At 36.5% G+C, this 20482-nt stretch overlaps 2 protein-coding genes across 3 annotated transcripts; both read left to right on the top strand.

Moving 5' to 3' along the window:
- The first annotated feature begins 1508 nt into the window (after positions 1 to 1508).
- Positions 1509 to 13430, top strand: ORC5 (origin recognition complex protein 5). 2 transcript variants are annotated; one of them, XR_015423218.1, is made up of 6 exons: positions 1510 to 1801; positions 3680 to 4540; positions 4637 to 5053; positions 6415 to 6727; positions 6805 to 6919; positions 12955 to 13430. XR_015423218.1 is itself a non-coding variant. In XM_087129252.1 (5 exons), exons 2-5 carry the CDS (start codon positions 3711 to 3713, stop codon positions 6853 to 6855), a joined length of 1611 nt encoding a protein of 536 aa, XP_086985378.1. In that variant the 5' UTR covers positions 1509 to 1801; positions 3680 to 3710; the 3' UTR covers positions 6856 to 7116. The 2 variants fall into 2 exon arrangements, 1 of the variants encoding a protein (XP_086985378.1); XM_087129252.1 differs by lacking the exon at positions 12955 to 13430 and having other exon boundaries at positions 1509 to 1801; positions 6805 to 7116.
- A 4798-nt stretch (positions 13431 to 18228) lies between these two features.
- CYP86A8 (cytochrome P450, family 86, subfamily A, polypeptide 8) lies at positions 18229 to 20331 on the top strand. Its single transcript, XM_023691825.2, has one exon. The coding sequence runs from the start codon at positions 18330 to 18332 to the stop codon at positions 19983 to 19985; it is 1656 nt and encodes a 551-aa protein (XP_023547593.2). The 5' UTR covers positions 18229 to 18329; the 3' UTR covers positions 19986 to 20331.
- Positions 20332 to 20482: the final 151 nt, after the last annotated feature.

The following is a 20482-nucleotide window of genomic DNA, read 5'->3' as shown; positions in this document are numbered from 1 at the left end:
TTCAAGGTCTTATTTCTTGACTCATTTAATAGCTCGTTTATGTCTAATAATGTATCGTTCGTGTCTAACAATAGCCTATCTAGGTTTAAATGTATCTCGTTTTGTAGCTCGTTCAGTGGCTCATTTAGATTCAATAATGCACCGTTCAAGTTCAACAGTGGCTTATTTAAGTCCAGTTGTATCTCGTTTTGTGGCTCATTTAGATCTAATAATGCAGCGTCTGAGTCCAATAGTAGCTTATTCAAGTCCATTTGTATCTCGTTTTGTGGGTCATTCGATTGTTCATTAAGTGGTCAATTCAAGTCAAATAATAACCTTTTCATGTCCAACAATGACTTGTTCAAGTTCAATTGTATCTCGTTTTATAGGTCAATTCATATCATTAGGTCAAATAATTAGAATTTACGATACTGATATACGACTATTTGGTTCCTCTCATACTGATATACGGCTGTTTGAGTACATTTATATCATTAGGTCAAATAATTAGAATATATGTGATTTCGCAAAAGGGTCGTACAAAATTAATGGAAAAGTTGACAACTAGTCATATCCCTCACATTTTTTGGCAATTCAAGTTTAGACATGATTTCACCGAAAAGTCATACAAACTGAAAATACGATAGTAAAACAATACAACATGGAATAACATAAATGGTTCAACGTGGCATGGGCATGCGGCTACAGACAACACGCCCTGGATGAGCATGACCGTGACACCAAGCATGTGAAAATGACATTTCGGTAATGTAAAGTGAAATAGGCCTCTAAAAAACTTACTAAATTATTTAGTTTCTTGGGGTTGTTTACAGCTAGTTTCTAGTATTTTAAAGCGAGTTTCTAGTATTTTCTGGTATAATTCATTTTCAGTAAGGATCTGCACAATCTAGCGTTTATATCCCCAGATTGATGCTGACCAAATGCAATGGAGGTTGTACTATAATAGGAAGATGTTGCAAATTTGATCTATAAAAGCGAAAGGGGAGCGGCTAGTTGTGTCCTCGCTTACACTGGCTCCTCTCCACCATTCATTGCAAAACTTTTCCATACACACAACGCTCTAGCAATGGATCACCATGTACGATATGTCCAAGTACAAACACGAACACTTGTGGAGTGACATAGAACGAGTTCAATGGTACCACTTTTCTACATGATCGTAGTCTCGAGAAGATTTTGACTTCGACATCAAAAGAAATTGATTCCTTCACTGCTTGCAAGTAACTGCATTGAGCTCGTGTAAATGCTAGAGAGTTCATCGTAACCAAAGGAAAAGAGACAGAAACAATCTAACAACGTAGATCAAGCAGAAATCATAACTTGATCCAGACATTAGTAATAAACTACGAACATGAACATAGTTTAGCAGTAACTGACACGTATTATTTTTCTCGAGGTCGATGATTCTAATTTTTAATATGTTTTTTTTTATATACTTAAAATTTAATATATTATTTTGTATGATCTCGAAAAATTTCCCGCCATGTGTAAGAAAGCCATCCTTTGCCTTGACATACAAAGAAAAGTCAGACGGTTTTGGACCAAATACTGTATTTTATTCATACAAAAAGTTGCAATTTTTCAGATAGGAGGCGGCCGGCGGCGTGCGTCGTAACTTTTCCGCAGAACACGGCTGCCGAGTGTGTCGCCGACGTCGATAGAGAGAGCGGAGTCGCAGTTACAGGGAGAGAGAAGACGGGAGAAAGAGGTAGGGTTTACATTACACTCAGTCCGCGGAACTCAATCCCTAGCGACCGCTCCCTCAGCCGCCCGTCCATTCTCCTTTCTCCTCCTTGGACTGGTAATATTGAAGTTCTAATTCTGTGTCGGTGTTCGCCTCCCTTTTCTTCTTCGTGCTTCTTAGCCTCTACTTTTGCTCCATTTCCTCGATTTGTTTGATTGGAATTTTGTTATCTGTATTTTGCCCTTGTTTTCTTAACTGTGATTTATATGGTGGTTTAGTATTCAGTGTGTTTATGTCACTATTTAAATCATGGTACTAGCTTTCTCTGTGTTTAATTCTTGTTTCCTGTCATTGTTCAAGAAGGAAAGTTTGGGAATGGGCTTCAATTGTGAAATTATGATATGAAATCTGGGGTTAGATTCTATGAGCTGCAACATGCAAACCCCTAGTTCACAAATGCTAAAACCCTCGAATTAATTTGATTTCACTCCAAGGGAAAGTAAGGCTCGGATTACCTTGTTGATTGAATATCTCAAGACAATAACAATTGTTTGAGATTCGAATCACTCCACAAGCAAGATTGATCGTGTTAAACTTGAATGAATCTAAACATGCAATTTAAACTACATAGAGTTGTAAAGAAACTTAGCCCTTGGCTAAAGGAAAACACAAATGCTCTTTTTACTACATTTTTCGAGTATGCTTTACAAATATAACATACATGACTTTATATAGCCTCAAAATGTACGAGATAGATGGTGTGAGATCCCACATCGGTTGGAGAGGTGAAAGAAGCATTCCTTATAAGGGTAGGGACACCTTTCCCTAACAGACGCGTTTTAAAACCTTAAGGGGAATCACAGAAGGGAAAGTCCAAAGAGGACAATATGTGTTAGTGGTGGGCTTGGACTGTTACAAATGGTATCAGAGCCAGTCACCATGCGGTGTGCCAGCGAGGACGCTGGACCCCTAAGGGGGGTGGATTGTGAGATCCCACATCGATTGGAGAGGGGAACAAACATTTCTTATAAGGGTATGGAAACTTCTCCCTAGTAGACGCGTTTTAAAACCTTGAGGGGAAGCCTGGAAAGGAAAACCCAAAGAAGACAATATCAGTTAGCGGTGGGCTTGGGCTGTTACAGGTGGCTCTTGACTGGGTTAACGACTTTTTTGGGACCTTAAAGATCACTGTAGTGAACTTCATGCATGTGACCAAGATCTTTGCTAATGCCTTTGGAAGAACTCTTACCCCAAGAAGGGGAGACAGAAGTGAAACTCAAGACCACTTGTTATTCACTTGCCCTATGGCTTCTTTCTTTTGACAGAACTTTTTTGCTTGCTTTAGTTGGTCCATTTCTTTGCTCAACAGCCCCAAAAGTCTTCTTCTTGGCATGCTTTTGAAGTTCAGGTTAACAAGTTGTAGCTTAATGTCATAAGAGCTTTTTTATGGACCTTTCGGTTGGAAAGAAACTATGAAATGTTCTTGAAAAAGGGAATATATTTTTACAATTTGTGGTATCATATAGTTTTATTAGATAATTTGGCTTGCTACTCATTTGTGTCAGAGAGGAAATTATATTACTTTTAGTGGTTGTGGATGAAGCAACTAGAGATGCCATTACGCTCGAGGCCCCCCTAGGAGATTGAGCTATAAAGTGCTCTGATACCTTGAAAATTGATTTCCTCATTGACCTTATATCTGCAGACTTTGTACCTATATAAAGTTGGGTAGCTGTAGGCGTCAATGTAATGGACTATGGAGTATTAGTTGCACTATTCAGCATAACTTCCCCTAACGGAACATATCAACCCACGATGAGAGGAATGAAATATCGAATAAATTCTCGCTCTTTTTATTGGAAGTGTTCAGTTTAATATTGTGACTTTTTAAGTCGTTGGCGTTATAAATCTATTGGGGAAATGATTGTAAAACACCAAGGACATACTAATGTATTTGATGAAGATTGTTCTCAAATTTTCTTCTTGAATTTTCAGATTTCTGCAGCTGTTGTAGGATCTTCGAAGAATGTCTAAAGAAGAAAGCTCAAAATCCACCAGAAGGACAACCCGGTCCTTGGCAGCGGCTGTTCTAAGGGATTCTGGTGAAACTAAGAAGACATATCATCCACATATTCCAACTCTTAATGATCTTGTTTTTGGAGACGATACCATTAGTAAGGAAGATCTCCTATCTAGTTTTCCTGGACGTCATACTCAAATTCTCGAACTCATTAACCTTTTAGGTCCCCTGAATTCTCCCATGCTTCCCCTCTTTGTTTATGGTGGCACGTCATCGGGAAAAACCAGTGTCATTCTACAGACATTCCGTCATCTCAACCGTCCTTTTGTCTATTCAAGCTGTCGCACTTGTTATAATTTACGAACTCTATTTGAGTCTATCTTGAATCAGTTATTACTTCATCAAAAAGATGCAGGCAGTGGATATTTGAGTGCAAAGCGCTGCGAAAAGCCATCAGATTTCGTTAACTTTCTTCGTGAAGCCTTGGTTAAAGTCGTAAAAACTCTTCAGGGAAACTCAGGAAAGCTAAGCACCAAGAAGTTGACAGGACAAGGGCATGGACATATGATCTACCTGATTTTTGACAATATGGAACTTGTTAGAAACTGGGACAAGAGTTCAAGCATACTGCCTTTTCTATTTAATCTCCATGAAGTTTTAAACATGAACGAGGTTGGATTTCTCTTCATCAGTAATACTTCACCTGACACATACTATTCAAATATGGGTTACTTGGAGCCCATCCCTGTTTATTTCTCTGAGTATACAGAAGACGATCTTCGTCAAATTCTTTCGAGGAATCAAACTAATCAAGAGATGTATTCATCCTTTCTGAGGTAAGGATTCCATTCTCTCTTACTGTATGGCCATGCCTGAATTGCTTGAATTGCTTGAGTTTCTCATTAAACATGCTTCTGTATCCCATGAAACAGTATTGTATTGGGGCCATTCTGTAGAATTACTAGACAAGTGAATGAGCTATCCATAGCCTTTTCATCATTGTATAAAACGTACCGTGAAGCTTCGGGTGATCTGAACAATGTTCCCAACGAGTCCAGCAAGAGGGCACGTTTCAGTCATTTTCAGCCACATATTGCCCCTGCTTTGAATCAGATATTTAAAATTTCATCTCAGCCTTCTGAACTTAATAATTTAAGGGAACCAAAAAGAAAAGGTGGCAGTAAGAAACTTGGTGGGTTTGACTCTTCTGAGGACTTGGACTTTCACATGTCTACTTCTGCAAAATATCTTCTTCTTTCAGCTTTCCTTGCTTCAAGAAATCCAGCTACACTTGATGCATCACTGTTTGATTCAACTGGGGGCGCTAGTAGTCGAAAAAGGAAGAAGAGGTAATATTTCAACCCTTTTTATTCACATGAGTTTCCTTATGCAACGTGCAAGTAAAAAAAAAAAAAAAAAAAAAACTTAAATTATACCGAATATCTTTTATTTATTGTTACTCTTTGGGTGAGGATGTAGGACGATGTAGCATGATATGATAACATTAGGGACAATCTATTATTTAAGCGGAGAGATATTAATTGTTGGGATTGTTAGTAATCACGACTCTCTACAATGGGATGTTATTGTCCACTTTGAGCATAAGCTCTCATGCTTTGCTTTGGGCTTCCCCAAGAGGCCTCATCCCAATGGAGATGTATCCCTTACTAATAAACCCACGATCATCCCCTAAATTAGCCAATGTAGGACTCCCCCCAACAATCCTCAACAATCCTTCCCTCGAACAAAGTACACTATAGAGCCTCTCTCGAGGCCTATGGAGCCCTCGAACAACCTCTCCTTAAAGGCTCGACTCCTTCTCTGGAGTCCTCGAACAAAGTACACTATTTGTTCGACACTTGAGTCACTTTTGACTACACTTTCGAGGCTCACAACTTTTTTGTTCGACATTTGAAAATTTTATTGACATGGCTAAGTTAAGGGCATGGTTCTGATACCATGTTAGTAATCACGACTCTCCACAATGGGATGATATTGTCCACTTTGAGCATAAGCCCTCATGGCTTTGCTTTGGGCTTCCCCAAAAGGCTTCATCCTAATGGAGATGTATCCCTTACTAATAAACCCATGATCATTCCCTAAATTAGCCAATGTAGGACTCCCCCCAACAATCCTCAATAGGGATATGGAACCAATAAAAGATATGGTAGAAATATATATGGTAGATATTTTGTAAAGATCTGATAGATATATATGGTAGATATTTCGTAGAGATTTGGTAGATTATATTTCATAGACGGCTAAATTTGTTAAAGCTATATTTAGTAAATTGAAACCCTACATATGCCCCATTAGGCCATGTTTCCAAAATGAACTTTCTTCCTTCTCTCTATTCTCTCTTGGTGTATATACCTGAAGTCATCAATAAAACCTTTAGCCAATATTCTTCCTTGAATTTTCTCTCTCCTGTTCTTTGTGTTCATCTTGATCGAATGTGTGCGTTGTTGTGCAGTCCTAACATTAATGAATAATAAAAGACGTCAAAAAATTAGTAGTGAAAGACAATGTTCAGTTCTTGATTATTCGTACACATGGAAATTGGTAAAGCTAAATTGACCGTCTTAGTACATCAATAAAGTTTTAATTAACACACCAACTATGCCAATCCTTTTTGTTGAATACTTCTAGTTCATATAAAAAAGCCATTATTCAGTTTAATAGCTTAGGTAATTTGTTAACAATGTTTTAGGCCATCTGAAAAGGCAATTGAGCAGAAGGAAATTTCAGAACAGGAGTTGCTAATGAAAGGACCTGGAACTTTTCCATTGGAGAGATTGCTTGCAATATTTCAGTGCATTACGTCTGTTGCAGAAACCTCGCTTGAAGATGTGCAAGGAGATGTTGTAATGGAGAGTCGAAATGAGGATAGCGAACTCATGTCTGATGTTCTCCTGCAACTTTCCAGCCTCTGTAATGCAAACTTTGTGGTCAAAGGAGGAAGTTGCCCACTAGAAGGTTCTACACGATATCGCTCTACAGTGTCTGAAGATATGGCTTCGAAGGTAATATTCTCCGATAACACCTTCTTTGGTTTTGAGTATTAGTTGTATATCTGATTTCGGTGCGACCTAATCATCAGGTGGCAAGGAGTATTAAGTTTCCCCTCTCCAAATACATGTACAGAAGATAAGTTGTGATAAGGAAATGTATTTCTTAACATGTCAGAAAGAATCCAGATTCTCAGGTGCCAAGAGGTATGGGTGCATAGCATTATTATATACGTCATTTCTTAACATGCTTATCGATCTTCTCGTAAATGAACTGATGACTTATCTGCTTTGTTCTGTCGTGATGCTCGAGATTTTGCTGTGCTGATTGTTAATTGGCTATCAGAAAACAATTTTGATTGAATTTTGAATCTCAATCTTGAATTTCTTCAAAAGCTTCTAAATCTGCTTCCCTTCACAAATTCCCAACACAAATGAACTACCATGTATCAACATAAAGAATAAAGGGCTTATAGAGAATGTTCGAACTATTATAATTTCTTTGGCAACCAAATGTAGTAGAGATAGATAGTTGTCTGATGAGATGTGCACGCAAGCTGAGTCGAGCACTCATTGATATTAAAAAACAAACCCCCAAAGCAAGTGTTTGATATTCAACTTCAACATTGGTCCTTGTACATTGATTCCTTTTTGTTTCTCCAAGCAAGCAGGTTATCCCAAATATTGGAGCAGTAGCCAATTGTATATCTCTAATGAGTTCATTCTCCGACCCAACAAACAGAGGTCTATCAGTTTGTTGGATGACTTTTTACAACAATCCAATGAGTGATGTAGCATTTTATCAATTTTATTGACCCCGTTTTTGTAACGACGGATCAAATGCTACTCTGAGTGATGAGTGACCAGTCTACGATTTGAACCGATGAAAAATGTTAATATCTCCACTCAAATAGTCTAACACTTAGGAATCCACAGTCCCAGTTTTTGTTTGTTATGTTGCATAGAAGAACAAGGGAAGACGATATTTTAATGAGCAAGGTTACTGGTAGAGATTGGAGGTGGTGTTGAGTGATGTAGCATTATGTTTCATGATGGTGAAAGAGAAGCTGAAAACCGAGTGTGAAGGATCGTTATAGGCTCGGGTTTTTTATTGAACCATGAATTGATTCGGTGAGATCGAGAGAGCCACTAGCAAAGCATGGGACAGTGAGAGAGTGTAACAACCCAAGCCCACCTCTAGCAGATATTGTCCTCTTTGGACTTTCTCTTCTGGGCTTCCCCTCAAGGTTTTAAAACGCGTCTGCTAGGGAGATGTTTCCTTACCCTTATAAGAAATGCTTCGTTCCCCTCTCCAATTGATGTGGGGTCTCACAATCCACCCCCCTTGGGGGCCCAACGTTCTCCCTAGCACACCGCTCAGTGTCTGGTTCTGATACCATCTGTAATTGTTAGTGAAAGAGGGATTGATTGAATAATTGATAAGAAGATTGAATTTTGGAGAGCAAGTGCTCCATATTTATACAGAGAATACAAAAGATATTCAGAAAATCTACCTAAAATATTGGGAGAAAATCTGGTAACAAACCAGTAAACAAATCAAAATCAAATCAAATCAAAACTAAATCAAATTAAAAACTAAATCTAACTCCTAACGAGATTTAATTAGATACTAACTGACAGCAATCTAAACAAATACATGATCTTTAACGCTCCTCCTTGTTTAGATGCTGTGAACTCCAAGCTTTTTTCTGAACACTCATCTTACTCTAATTATCTTTCTGTTTAGAGGTCGATCAACCAACTCCCAAGTTTTGTTTTTCTTGATCACTGAAAGCTCCTCCTCTGACAGGTGCATCATCAACCGAAGCATCTTGTCGTTCATCTTCAGACTCTTCTAGTCGTTTATCTTCAAACTCTTCTAACATGCTACCAAAGAAATTGTTTGGTGCATTAGAAATCTGATTCACCTTCGTAAGTTCTTCCCAATTCCATTGCTCATTTCCAGCAAAATGAACATCTCGGCTCACAATAACATGACTAGTGTGTGGTTGAAAAACTTTATAAGCTTTGGATATAGTGCTATACCCAACAAAGATGCCAACTTCTGACTTTTTGTCAAGCTTATCACGCTTGACCTGTGGAATGTGAGTGAAGCAAAGACACCTAAATACTCTAAGGAACTTTAAAGAACGTTTGTAACCATACCAAACTTCAAATGGTGTCAGATCCTTCACAGCTTTTGTTGAAATTCGATTTTGCAAGCACACAACAGTGTTTGCTGCTTTTCCCCAAAAACGTTTTGGAAGATCCTTCTCATGAAGCATGCATCTCATCATCTCCATTATGAATTTATTCCTCCTTTCAGTGACGTCATTCTGTTGAGGAGTGTATGGTGTTGTCAATTGATGTTCAATTTCAGCCTCTTCACAAAACCGGTTAAAAGTTTCTAAAGTGTACTCCTTGCTATTATCTAATCTTATAGTCTGAATGAAGCATGCATCTTTATTCTCAACTTTGGCTTTGAATTTCCAAAATACACTCGCAACTTCTGACTTTTGCTTCAGCAAGAATATCCAACACATTCTGGTTAGATCATTAATAAAAGCAATGTAATAAAGATTACCATTTAATGATGGTGTTCGCTGAGGACTACAAAGCTTAGTATGAACCAGTTGCAGCTTTTTCGAGCCTCTCCATGCCTGTTTAGGAAAGGGTTGCCTATGTTGCTTCCCAAAATTACAAGTACGGCAAGGAGACATGTCCTCATCAATGTCAATGAGTTCTTCTACCAGCTTCTTTGATTGAATCTGAAGCAAACCTCGATGATGAAAGTGTCTAAGTCTTTTGTGCCAAATCTCAGTGGCACTAACTCTGGATATAAAGGCCGTCGAATTTAGAGCAAAGCTTTTTCCTTCCATTTTGACATTGAACAAGTCTTTGCCACTAGCATCTTTGATCAAGCACTGCTTATTCTCAAACAACACTTTATAGCCTTTATCAAGTAACTGACCAACACTTAAGATATTTTGATCAATTTTAGGCACAAATAAAACATCTGGAATAAATTTTGTACCTTCATAACTTGTTATAGCTACTGTGCCTTTACCCTTGACTTCCAAGTGTTCACCATTGCCAATCCTCACTCTCTTATCTTCTTCGGTGTCTCTTAATTCCTCAAAAGACTCCTTGTCATATGTCATGTGATTTGTGCACCCATTGTCAATCAACCAGCTCTCGCTTGATTCTTTGCTTGAGGAAGAAGTGACCATACACAATTGATCTTCTTCTTCTTCTTCTTCTTCTTGATCAACTACCTGTGCATCTACTTCTTTCACCCGATCTTTGGCTTTGCAGATCACAGCTTCATGTCCAAGTTGATTGCATTTGGAGCAGAAGGCGTCAGGTCTTCTCCCACACTTGTATGGTGGATGACCTTTCTTCTCACAATGGCGGCAAGGTGGATAGGATTTTTTGAAACCTCCTCCTTTTGTCTTCTGATAATTGGCAGATGAATCTCCATACGTCAATTGATTTTTGAAATTTTTATTGTTTTTATACCTGCTGCTGTCTTGATGCTTAACACGTAAGGCACCTTCAATCACCCTTTCTTGCCTCATAGACCTCCTTTGCTCTTGTGCTTGTAAAGCATTCAAGAGCTCTGTACGAGAAATCTTTGACAAGTCTTTGGTGTTCTCCAGAGTAGTAATGGTGGCTTCAAACTTCTCTGGAACAGTGACTAGCAGCTTTTCAACGATCCTTGAATCATTTAAAACAGAATCAAGCAATCTCACCTTGTTGGCAATGCTGAGAAGTCTGTCAGAGTACTCTTTCACCGACTCTGACTCCTTCATCTTCTGCAACTCGAAATCCCTAATCAAATTTAGGGCTTTCATTCCACGAATCCTCTCATCTCCTTCATATTCGGCCTTGAGATAATCCCAAATTTCCTTTGCTGTTTTGAGGGACATTATTCGCATGAAGATCATTTGTGATACAGCGGCAAATAGGCAAGCTTTCGCCTTTGATATCCTTGTCTTCTTTTCCTTCTGTAATTTGATTTGTGCTACAGTAGGATTTGCTAGAAGCGGAGGAACCTCGTAATCCTCTTCTATTGCTTCCCAAAGATCCAAGGCCTCCAAATAAGTCTCCATGGACGAACTGCCCACATTTGATAATTGTCTCCATCGAAAACTGGTGGTGCAACAGCGGAAAAACTGGATTCTCCTCCCATTTTGATCTCACAGATCCCTTAAGAAGATAGCTCTGATACCAATTGTTAGTGAAAGAGGGATTGATTGAATAATTGATAAGAATATTGAATTTTGGAGAGCAAGAATGCTCCATATTTATACAGAGAATACAAAAGATATTCAGAAAATCTACCTAAAATATCGGGAGAAAATCTGGTAACAAACCAGTAAACAAATCAAAATCAAATCAAATCAAAACTAAATCAAATCAAAAACTAAATCTAACTCCTAACGAGATTTAATTAGATACTAACTGACAGCAATCTAAACAAATACATGATCTTTAACAGTAATAACCCAAGCCCACCGCTGGCAAATATTGTTCTCTTTGTGGACTTGCTCTTCTGGGCTTCCCCTCAATGTTTTAAAATGCATCTGCTAGGGAGAGGTTTCCACACTCTTATAAGAAATGCTTTGTTCTCTTCTCTAACCAATGTGAGATCTCACAAAGAGAAACTCAGCGGAATATTTCAGTGACTTGGGAGAACCATCGCAAAGTTGGACGATAGACAATGGTGATGTGCTAGGGAGTTGGAAGAGCGATGGCAAGTTACAACTCTAGAACGAGTGGTGACGGTGAATGGTTGGTGTGACAAACTAGTGACGATGGCAACAGTGAGACATAGAAGGCCCCCTACACAAGCAGCTGGACTGTTATACAATTAATGCGTCCCATTGAGAGCGAGCAAAAACTTAGCTTCACATTGATGGATTCGGTATGAGTATGACTAGGGTCTTAGAGGGTTGTGAATCCATGACAACTGAGATTGTATCAGCCAGGCTTCCAAACATCTAGTTGATACTATCAAAATGATGACACTATGTGCCCAGATTTGGGTTCCAGTATTGTTGTCGCAACGTGAAGAATAGTGACTCTAAGTTTAGAGAGTGAGCAAAGTATGACCTTTCATCCTTGGATGCAGTCTCTAAACTTAGCTTGCTTGTCAATTTTCACAGTTGTGCTATTCATGCTGAGTAATTTAATTTGCACCTAAGCACACTATGGTTAGTTGTGTTGCTTACGTCTTCTCTAATCTATTATTGCTGAATGGAATCTTCCCATTGTTCATTATTGATGCAACTTTAATGTGATACTGAAATCTCTTCCAATATCATGCTCTTCTTCATCATCCATAAGTCTTCTGCTTCTCCGTACCCGGCTACTATTTCTTCTTTCACTTCCGAGTTATCAGCTAAACTTAATAGCATGTTAGAGGATTGTGTTAGGAATAACGACTTTCCACATTGATATGATATTGTCCACTTATGCCTCATACCAATGAGATGTATTCCTTACTTATAATCCCATGATCATTCCCTAAATTAGTCAACGATCCTCCCCTCGAACAAAGTACACCATAGAGCCTTTCCTGAGGTCTATGTAGCCCTTGAACAGTCTCTCCTTAATCGAGCCTCGACTCCTTTCTCTAAAGCTCTCGAACAAAGTACACCCTTTGTTCGACACATGAGTCACTTTTGACTACACTTTCGAGGCTAGCAATTTCTTTGTTCGACACTTGAGGATTCTATTGACATGGCTAAATTAAGGGCATGACTCTTATACCATGTTGGGAATAACAACTCTCCACAATGGTATGAGCATACGCTCTCATGGGTTTGCTTTTGGTTTCCCAAAAAGGCCTCATACCAATGAGATGTATTCCTTGATTGTTGGGAGGGAGTCCCACGTTGGCTAATTAAGGAGATAATCATGGGTTTATAAGTAAGGAATACATCTCCATTAGTAAGAGACCTTTTCAGAAAACCAAAAGTAAAACCACGAGAGCTTATATCATACCATTATGAAGAGTCATGGTTCCTAACGTAGCACACCAGTAGCTCAATGACGAGCTTTCGAAAAGAAAAGGACCCGATCTAATACACGAAAGAGAAAAAATACAAAAACGTAAATGAATGCTTCACATGGGTGTGTGGAGCTTTGAAAAAAACAGCAGGTGGCATGAATTAATGTTCTTCTTCAGAGGCTTTAGATCATGAAATGACATATATTGAAACAACTTTCCATGGCAGGAAAACCTGAAGATGGTTAGTTACCAGCTACTGCAGTATGAGTTGAAGAACAGCAGAGAGATAAGAAAAGGAAAACAATGGATCATTTTAGCAGTGTCTTAGGTCACCCTATTCTATTCCTCTGCCTCTCAAAACCGTCGGCAGTGGTTGAGAATGTATTAAAAGAGGATGAAAGTTGCACCTACCTTTTCAAGGAAGTAGATATGTACTTTTAATTGTGAGTTGCTCAAGAATGCTGCCCCCTTTTTGGGCCATCTTCCACAACTTAGACCCTACTTTCCACCAGAAATCTATCGCTAACTTTCTTCTACCTTTCCTTTTTGACAAAAGATAATGCTGTTTCATTTAATGCCCATTGCTTTCTTTGCCCATCTTGCATTCAACTCTTCTTCTATGAACTGCTTTATTTTGCTACTACTCAGCTTTGTCAAATGCTATTAATGCCATTGATGTTGATACCCAAGTGTTCATCTTTCTCTCCTCTGCTAGCCTGTAGTTATAGTGTATGGGAAACAAATTATGGTTTCTTTTCATTATTTTGTTCCAGGGTTTTATACTTTTTCTTGGGTAATTGAATGTTGTTAGAGCTGTGTTCGAATAAATTCAGCTTTATGGTTTGGTTAGTTTGTAGTTTTAATTAGATTTCTTAATCTTTTGAAGTTCTTTGTTTCATTGAATGAAATATGGAAGTTGTTGAACTCAAATAGCTTTAATGAATCATTAGAGATGTCAAAATTGTCTATTCGACCTGATTGTTTGATCGAATTAGTATGACCACTATTACACGTGTATCCCGTGATGTTTTGATACGACTTGTATGAATGAACTATTAAAATGTATATTTAGGGTATGTTGTGTCTTAGCTTAGATGCCTTTTGGCTTCAACATTGGGTAATGGTAGTTGTGTCTTATAGGTAGCGTTCTAGTTTTAACCAAGGTGGTCTTAAAAGTCTCGTCTTGTTTAGTTAACTTTTCCATAAAAGTTTCATATTATTTGTCACGATTCTTATATTCGAAATCCTTTCATTTTACGAAGTTGGAGCCCCGTGGGACCCACCTCGAACTAGACGACAAACTTTCGTTTGAACGGAAAATTGTAGAAGTGGAGAAAGTTTTTTGTCCATTAGCTAAATGGGGTTCGGGACGAACATTATATTTTTTTGTTCTCGTCTCTACTTTGCCCCGCCTCACTTTTTATATATGTTTTAAATAAAGTTTGTTAGCTTCCTAACTTGAAATAAGGATGAAAATACGATGTGGTTGAGTTTTTAAAAGATGTCACGCCTTTAATCACATTTGAAAACGACGTTAAGGTAGGTGTGGGGTCGATGAATAAATTTTAAGGTTAGGGTAAAATAGTCTTTTCACTTTTGGGAAACAATTATTATGTTAGGTAAATTTTAAGGTTAGCGTAAATATTAATTAATATCAAATAACTTTATAGTTAGATTAATAACACTTTTAAAATCTTAGAATGAAACAATATAAAACGACATATTAGTGATAAGTACTTTTCATAAAAGGGTAAAAAAGTAATTTTGATGAATAGAATTTTTTTTTTTGCGTAGAAGAATAAAAGAAACAAATAAATGATGCATGACTCGTAAAGATATAACCGTGAGTCGATGAGAGTCTATTAAATAGAGTGTAATCGAGCATAACCCTCTTATTAAGAACGAGCCAAAAATAAAGAAGTAACCGTGTTGAGTGGATGGATGGGATCTATCTATACAAACATTTCAATAAAATACCAAACAACATTCAATAATTCTCGAACCCATAGCATTAAATTAACATTCATAAACATCATTATAACTTGATTTAGAATTTATTTCGGGATAAATCAAAAGATATTTTATTAATTTGGTATACATATAAATTACATATAAATTGAAGAAGCATTTGGATTATAGGATTTGTAATTTATGGTTAATTTTACCCAACTTTTAAATGATCTTGTGTGCAAGAAAGACCAATGTCTAAAATTGGAATTTCCAAGTTTGACTTTAATTAATTATTTGATTTCTTTTCTTTTAATATAAAAAAAAAATCCCAATATTTATTAATGAATAATAATGATAGAATTTTCAATTAATTAATTAATTAATTAAATTTGGAGGTTGCAACTTATCTACCCTAACTTTTTGTCAATTTTTGTTTGGGTTGTTATATCCAATCCAATCTAATTTCTATTCAAATTAGACCTTAATTAATTGAAAATTGGTCTTCCAAGAAATAATTGACCTTATTAAATTTTCAAATTAAAATTAATAATGACGTCGCCCGATAGATATTTAGATGTACCCATCAATTAATGATCTAAATACGCTAATATAATAGACCAACTAGTATATTAATTGAATATGCATGTTAAAAAGCGGTTTATTATTATTATTTTTTATTATGTATGCGTAATTAGAACGTATTTATTTTGTATTATTTGTATTTATGTTAAATCTATGGTGTACAGAGGTCGAGTTGGAGGAATCTTTTTGACCAACTCGAATACAGTTCACAACTCAACCCAATATAACCCAACTCTCTATTTTTAGATTAGGTCGGGTTCTCAGGTTGTTCTTTTTAAAAAATTATATTTATTTATGATACATTATATTAATAACTAAAATTCTCTATAATTCAAATCTCAAATATCATTATGCATCAGTAACATCGATAACAAACATTAAATATTCTTAATTTTTACAATAATCTGTAGGATAAAGTTGGGGGTTAAGTTGAATTGTAACTCTATTTTCGGATGGGTCGAGTTAACCTGACCAAAAAGTTGTCAACTCACGAACGGACTCAAATTTTAATTTTTAAAAAATTCAACCCTAACCAAAATTGAAAGTATATATATCTATGTTGTTCGAATTATCAGGTCATATGAATATTTTAAAATTAAATTAGTATTTTAGTTTCGAGGTAGCATTGAAAACTGATGAGATATTACCATATTAGGGTTGACTTTGAAATTGAATGCAGGGAGACACGTGGAAGGTGGAAGGGCAAAAAGGAGAAATTAAATTTATTAAAAATTTACAGTCCGCCTCGAAACAAAGAAAAATATTTATTTAAATGCGTTTTTTCCTTTTATTTATTTAATTTTCTTTTGGTAATAACTAAATTCGGACATAATTTTACTATTTTTTTTAATGCTCTTATTTCCCTTTTGACTTTTGTCCCATGTTTCAGTTGTAGCACACAGTTTTATTTATCCCTCACTAAAAAAACATAATATATTTAATTATGTTATATTCAAATCAAAAAGTCAATGGAAGATTTTAAATTAAAAAAAAAAAAAAAATTGTGACACTGACAGCAATACGTAACAGATTAAAATAGACAATATCAACTATCAATAAGCATGGACTCCGTGACTAATAATTTTATCAGAATTTTTAATTTATTTTTATTCAAATAAATAAAAATTTTATACCTCATAAATCCTTAAATTAATTTAAATGGAATCGAACCCACTTAAATTTATTTATTATTAACTAATTTTGTTGTTATATTTTAATTTTATTTATTTACTATCTATAAACTTTTAAATTTAATTTTTTTTTCAGTTTGAAAATAAATAAATAAATAACGAAACAACCCGAACCCATTCAACCCAAATATTTTATGGTTGGGTTTAGTTAGGTTCAGTATTTAATAAAAATTAGATTCAGTCTAAAAAAATGTTATAATATTCACTGATAGAGTTTAGTCAGGAGAAATAACGAAGAAAATACGGGTCGGTTCATTCTTCATTTTTTATTATAATAATCACGAAACTTTATTTTAATGACCAAGATAATATTAATTTATAATAAAGATTTGAGCTACATAATGATGTAGCTATAATATAACAACTACTAATTAACCTATGAAATTGATTAACCATAACTATATGCTAACTAAATAATAATAATAATAATAATAATAATTAAAAAAAATAAAGAGTTTCACAAGGAAAAGTAAAGCTATAAATGGTTGAATATGGTTTGGTGGGTTATGGCTCAACCAACCATTACCTATACCCCACAGCATAATCTTCATTTCCATTTATTTATTTATTTATTTATTTATTTATTTTCTCTTTTTATAATTCTATAAATAAAAATTATTTCAAGCTACCAAAAATACAAATATTTTTTTAAAAAAATAGTAATTGCATTTATATTACTTATTAATAACGTAACATCTCCCGCATGCAAATAAAAACCGACTTACACGATAACATATAAGGTAGAGATTCAAACGTCTTTCTATCAGTTTAGAATTACTTTTTATTTTTTTTTAGTTTAACCACAAAAAAATAACGATTGTTATTCACTGAGTTGTACTTGAATCGACATACAAAATTTAACTGAGTGACATAAAGGTGTTCACGGGTTGAAACTTTAGACTCAGATCAATTGTTCGGGTTGTAAGTTTTTTTAACGTAGGTAACCCTAGTTAAATAATAGACTCAACTCAACCTAATCATAAATTGTTGGGGTCATTTATTTAAATTATTTAAATATGTAAAATATTTATCTTTTTTTTCTTCTAAAAGTCTTTAAATTTATTTTTAAGTGTGGTTAGGAAATAAATAATCGAAAAAATAATTATAAAATTAAATAAAATTATTAAATTACGCATTTCTTCTTCAACAAAGTTTGATTTGGTGATCATGAACGATCACCTAATTTAATAACTCAGCTCAAACCGTATGAAGTAAATTAGGTTTAGATCACAAAATGTTTTAAAACACTATGTATTTTTTCTCTGCACTTTTCATTCAAACGGTATGAATCAATGAATAGTTCTTATCAGATTTTTCAAATCACAATGTTTTGAATACTCGTCACTCAAACGGTATGAATCGATCAACCGTGTTTATATAAGATTCTTGAAATGACCGAATCTTTTTTTAAAATAAAAAAGAAATTAAAATTAAAATTAAAATTAAAATTAAAATTATCTCTTGGGAGTGTTGTGTAGTTGGCCTTAGTTCCTCAACTAAACCCATTAAATTGGGCTCTTCATTTAAAGCTCCAATTTAATACTCTCCTCCTCCTTTCTGCAGAATTAGGTGCGTTTTACTCCCTTTCTCTCTCATGCCCTTCTAGAGAGAGAAACTCAGACACATAATTTCTAAAGTATTTCAAACAAAATTCAAAATTAAAAAAAAAAATGAAAAAGAAAAAGAAAAAAACCAGTCTGGCTCAGTAATTGCCTTTCAATGCCGATTCAACTATAAAACCTACTTCTTCGTAAACCCCTTTCATGTGCTTTCTCTCTCTCTCTCTCTACTTTTCTTTCTTTTTTTTTTTTTTTTTCCCGGAAAATTTTACTTTCCCGGAAAATCACATTTTTTCTCGGGAAACAAACAGAAAAGAAGAATGGACGTGGGTTTGGCTTTGGTTATTGTAATGGCGGTGACGGCGTATCTACTGTGGTTTACGTTCATTTCCCGGTCGTTAAAAGGGCCTCAAATGTGGCCGTTGCTAGGCAGCTTGCCGGGGTTGATCGAGAATTGCGACCGTTTACACGACTGGATCTCCGACAACCTCCGTGCTTGCGGCGGCACTTATCAAACATGCATTTGGGCCTTCCCTTTCTTCGCTACAAAACAGGGCCTCGTGACAGTCACGTGTGACCCGAGAAATCTGGAGCATATACTCAAGACCCGATTCGATAATTACCCTAAGGGGCCCACTTGGCAAGCTGTATTTCACGAGTTACTTGGCCAAGGTATTTTTAATTCGGATGGTGACACGTGGCTCTTCCAGAGAAAAACTGCTGCCTTGGAATTTACTACTAGGACCCTTCGTCAAGCCATGGCTCGATGGGTTAGCCGAGCTATTAAGTTGAGGTTTTGTCCTATTCTTAAACAAGCCGAGCTTAATTCTCAGCCGATTGATCTTCAGGATGTGTTGTTGCGGCTTACTTTTGATAATATTTGCGGCTTGGCTTTTGGGAAAGATCCTATGACTTGCGCGCCGGGTTTCCCTGAAAATGGCTTTGCTATGGCTTTTGATCGAGCCACTGAAGCTTCTTTGCAACGGTTTATTTTGCCGGAAGTTCTTTGGAAATTTAAAAAGTGGCTTCGGCTTGGTATGGAAGTCAGCTTGAGCCGGAGTCTCGTTCATATCGAGGAGTATTTATCCAGTGTTATTGATTCACGTAAGCTCGAGTTGCTGAATCAGCTTAAAGACTCGACCCCACATGATGATTTATTGTCACGTTTCATGAAGAAGAAGGAAAGTAATTACTCCAACGCGTTTCTTCGCCATGTGGCGCTTAATTTCATCCTAGCTGGACGGGACACGTCATCCGTTGCGCTGAGCTGGTTCTTCTGGTTGGTGACATTAAACCCACAAATTGAAGAAAAAATCCTCCGCGAGATCTGCTCCGTTCTGATTGAGACACGTGGCAATAATATCCAATCATGGCTGGATGAGCCGTTAGGATTTGAAGAGATCGACCGTCTGATTTATCTCAAAGCCGCTCTCACCGAAACCCTTAGACTGTACCCGTCGGTGCCGGAGGATTCAAAGCACGTCGTCGCCGACGACATTCTTCCCGACGGAACTTTCGTTCCGGCGGGATCGTCGGTGACTTATTCAATCTATTCCACCGGAAGAATGAAGTCGACGTGGGGAGAAGACTGCCTCGAATTCCGTCCGGAGCGGTGGCTGACGGCGGACGGGAAGAAATTCATACCGTACGATCCGTACAAATTCGTAGCGTTCAATGCAGGGCCAAGGATCTGCTTGGGGAAGGATTTGGCGTATTTACAGATGAAGTCGATAGCGGCGGCGGTACTTCTCCGGCACCGGCTGACGGTGGCGGCAGGGCATAAGGTGGAGCAGAAAATGTCGTTGACGCTGTTTATGAAGTACGGGCTGAAGGTGAACGTTCACCGGAGGGAGTTGGAGGGAATAGTGGAAAGCATAAGGGGCAAAAAAGGAAATTCCCAAGGGAAGGATACTCCGTTAGTCTCCGTTGTGAACTGTAACGGCGGGTATAACGGTTTTAACGACGTACAACGCTAAGGGCGTGTTTGGTTGTTCGGTAAATTTAAGAGGTTAATTAAAAAAAAATTATTATATATTATTTATAAAAAGAGGTGGGGCCCAGGTAATGGCAATTGAGGAACACGCGCCAGTCAGGTATTTAAAGTGTCTTTCATTACACGGGATTGGAGGGGAAGGATAAAATTACTACGGCTGTGATGAAAGTCAAGTCATATAAGGTTATGATGGTAATATTCATCAATCTTTTTTTATTTTTTAAAGCCATTTAATTAATGTTTTTTTTTCTTTTCTTTTTCTGTAATAATTGTACTTTCCAAATTTTATTTTCTATACCAAGGATGATTTTGTCACCTTAATTAATTAATTTGTCTTTTTATTTTTTATTTTCTACCCTTATGATTTTATTCAATTTATAATTTAATTTTAATGGCTTATTTATTGGACAAATTTGAACCCGATAATGATTTCATTTATACATATCTATTTCACGGAATCATGTACTCGTTTTCTTAGGT

This window comes from Cucurbita pepo, chromosome 12 (genome assembly GCF_057944985.1).
Source record: "Cucurbita pepo subsp. pepo isolate OVF chromosome 12, ASM5794498v1, whole genome shotgun sequence".
NCBI lineage: Eukaryota > Viridiplantae > Streptophyta > Magnoliopsida > Cucurbitales > Cucurbitaceae > Cucurbita > Cucurbita pepo.
This window is presented reverse-complemented; position numbering and strand designations above follow the sequence as displayed.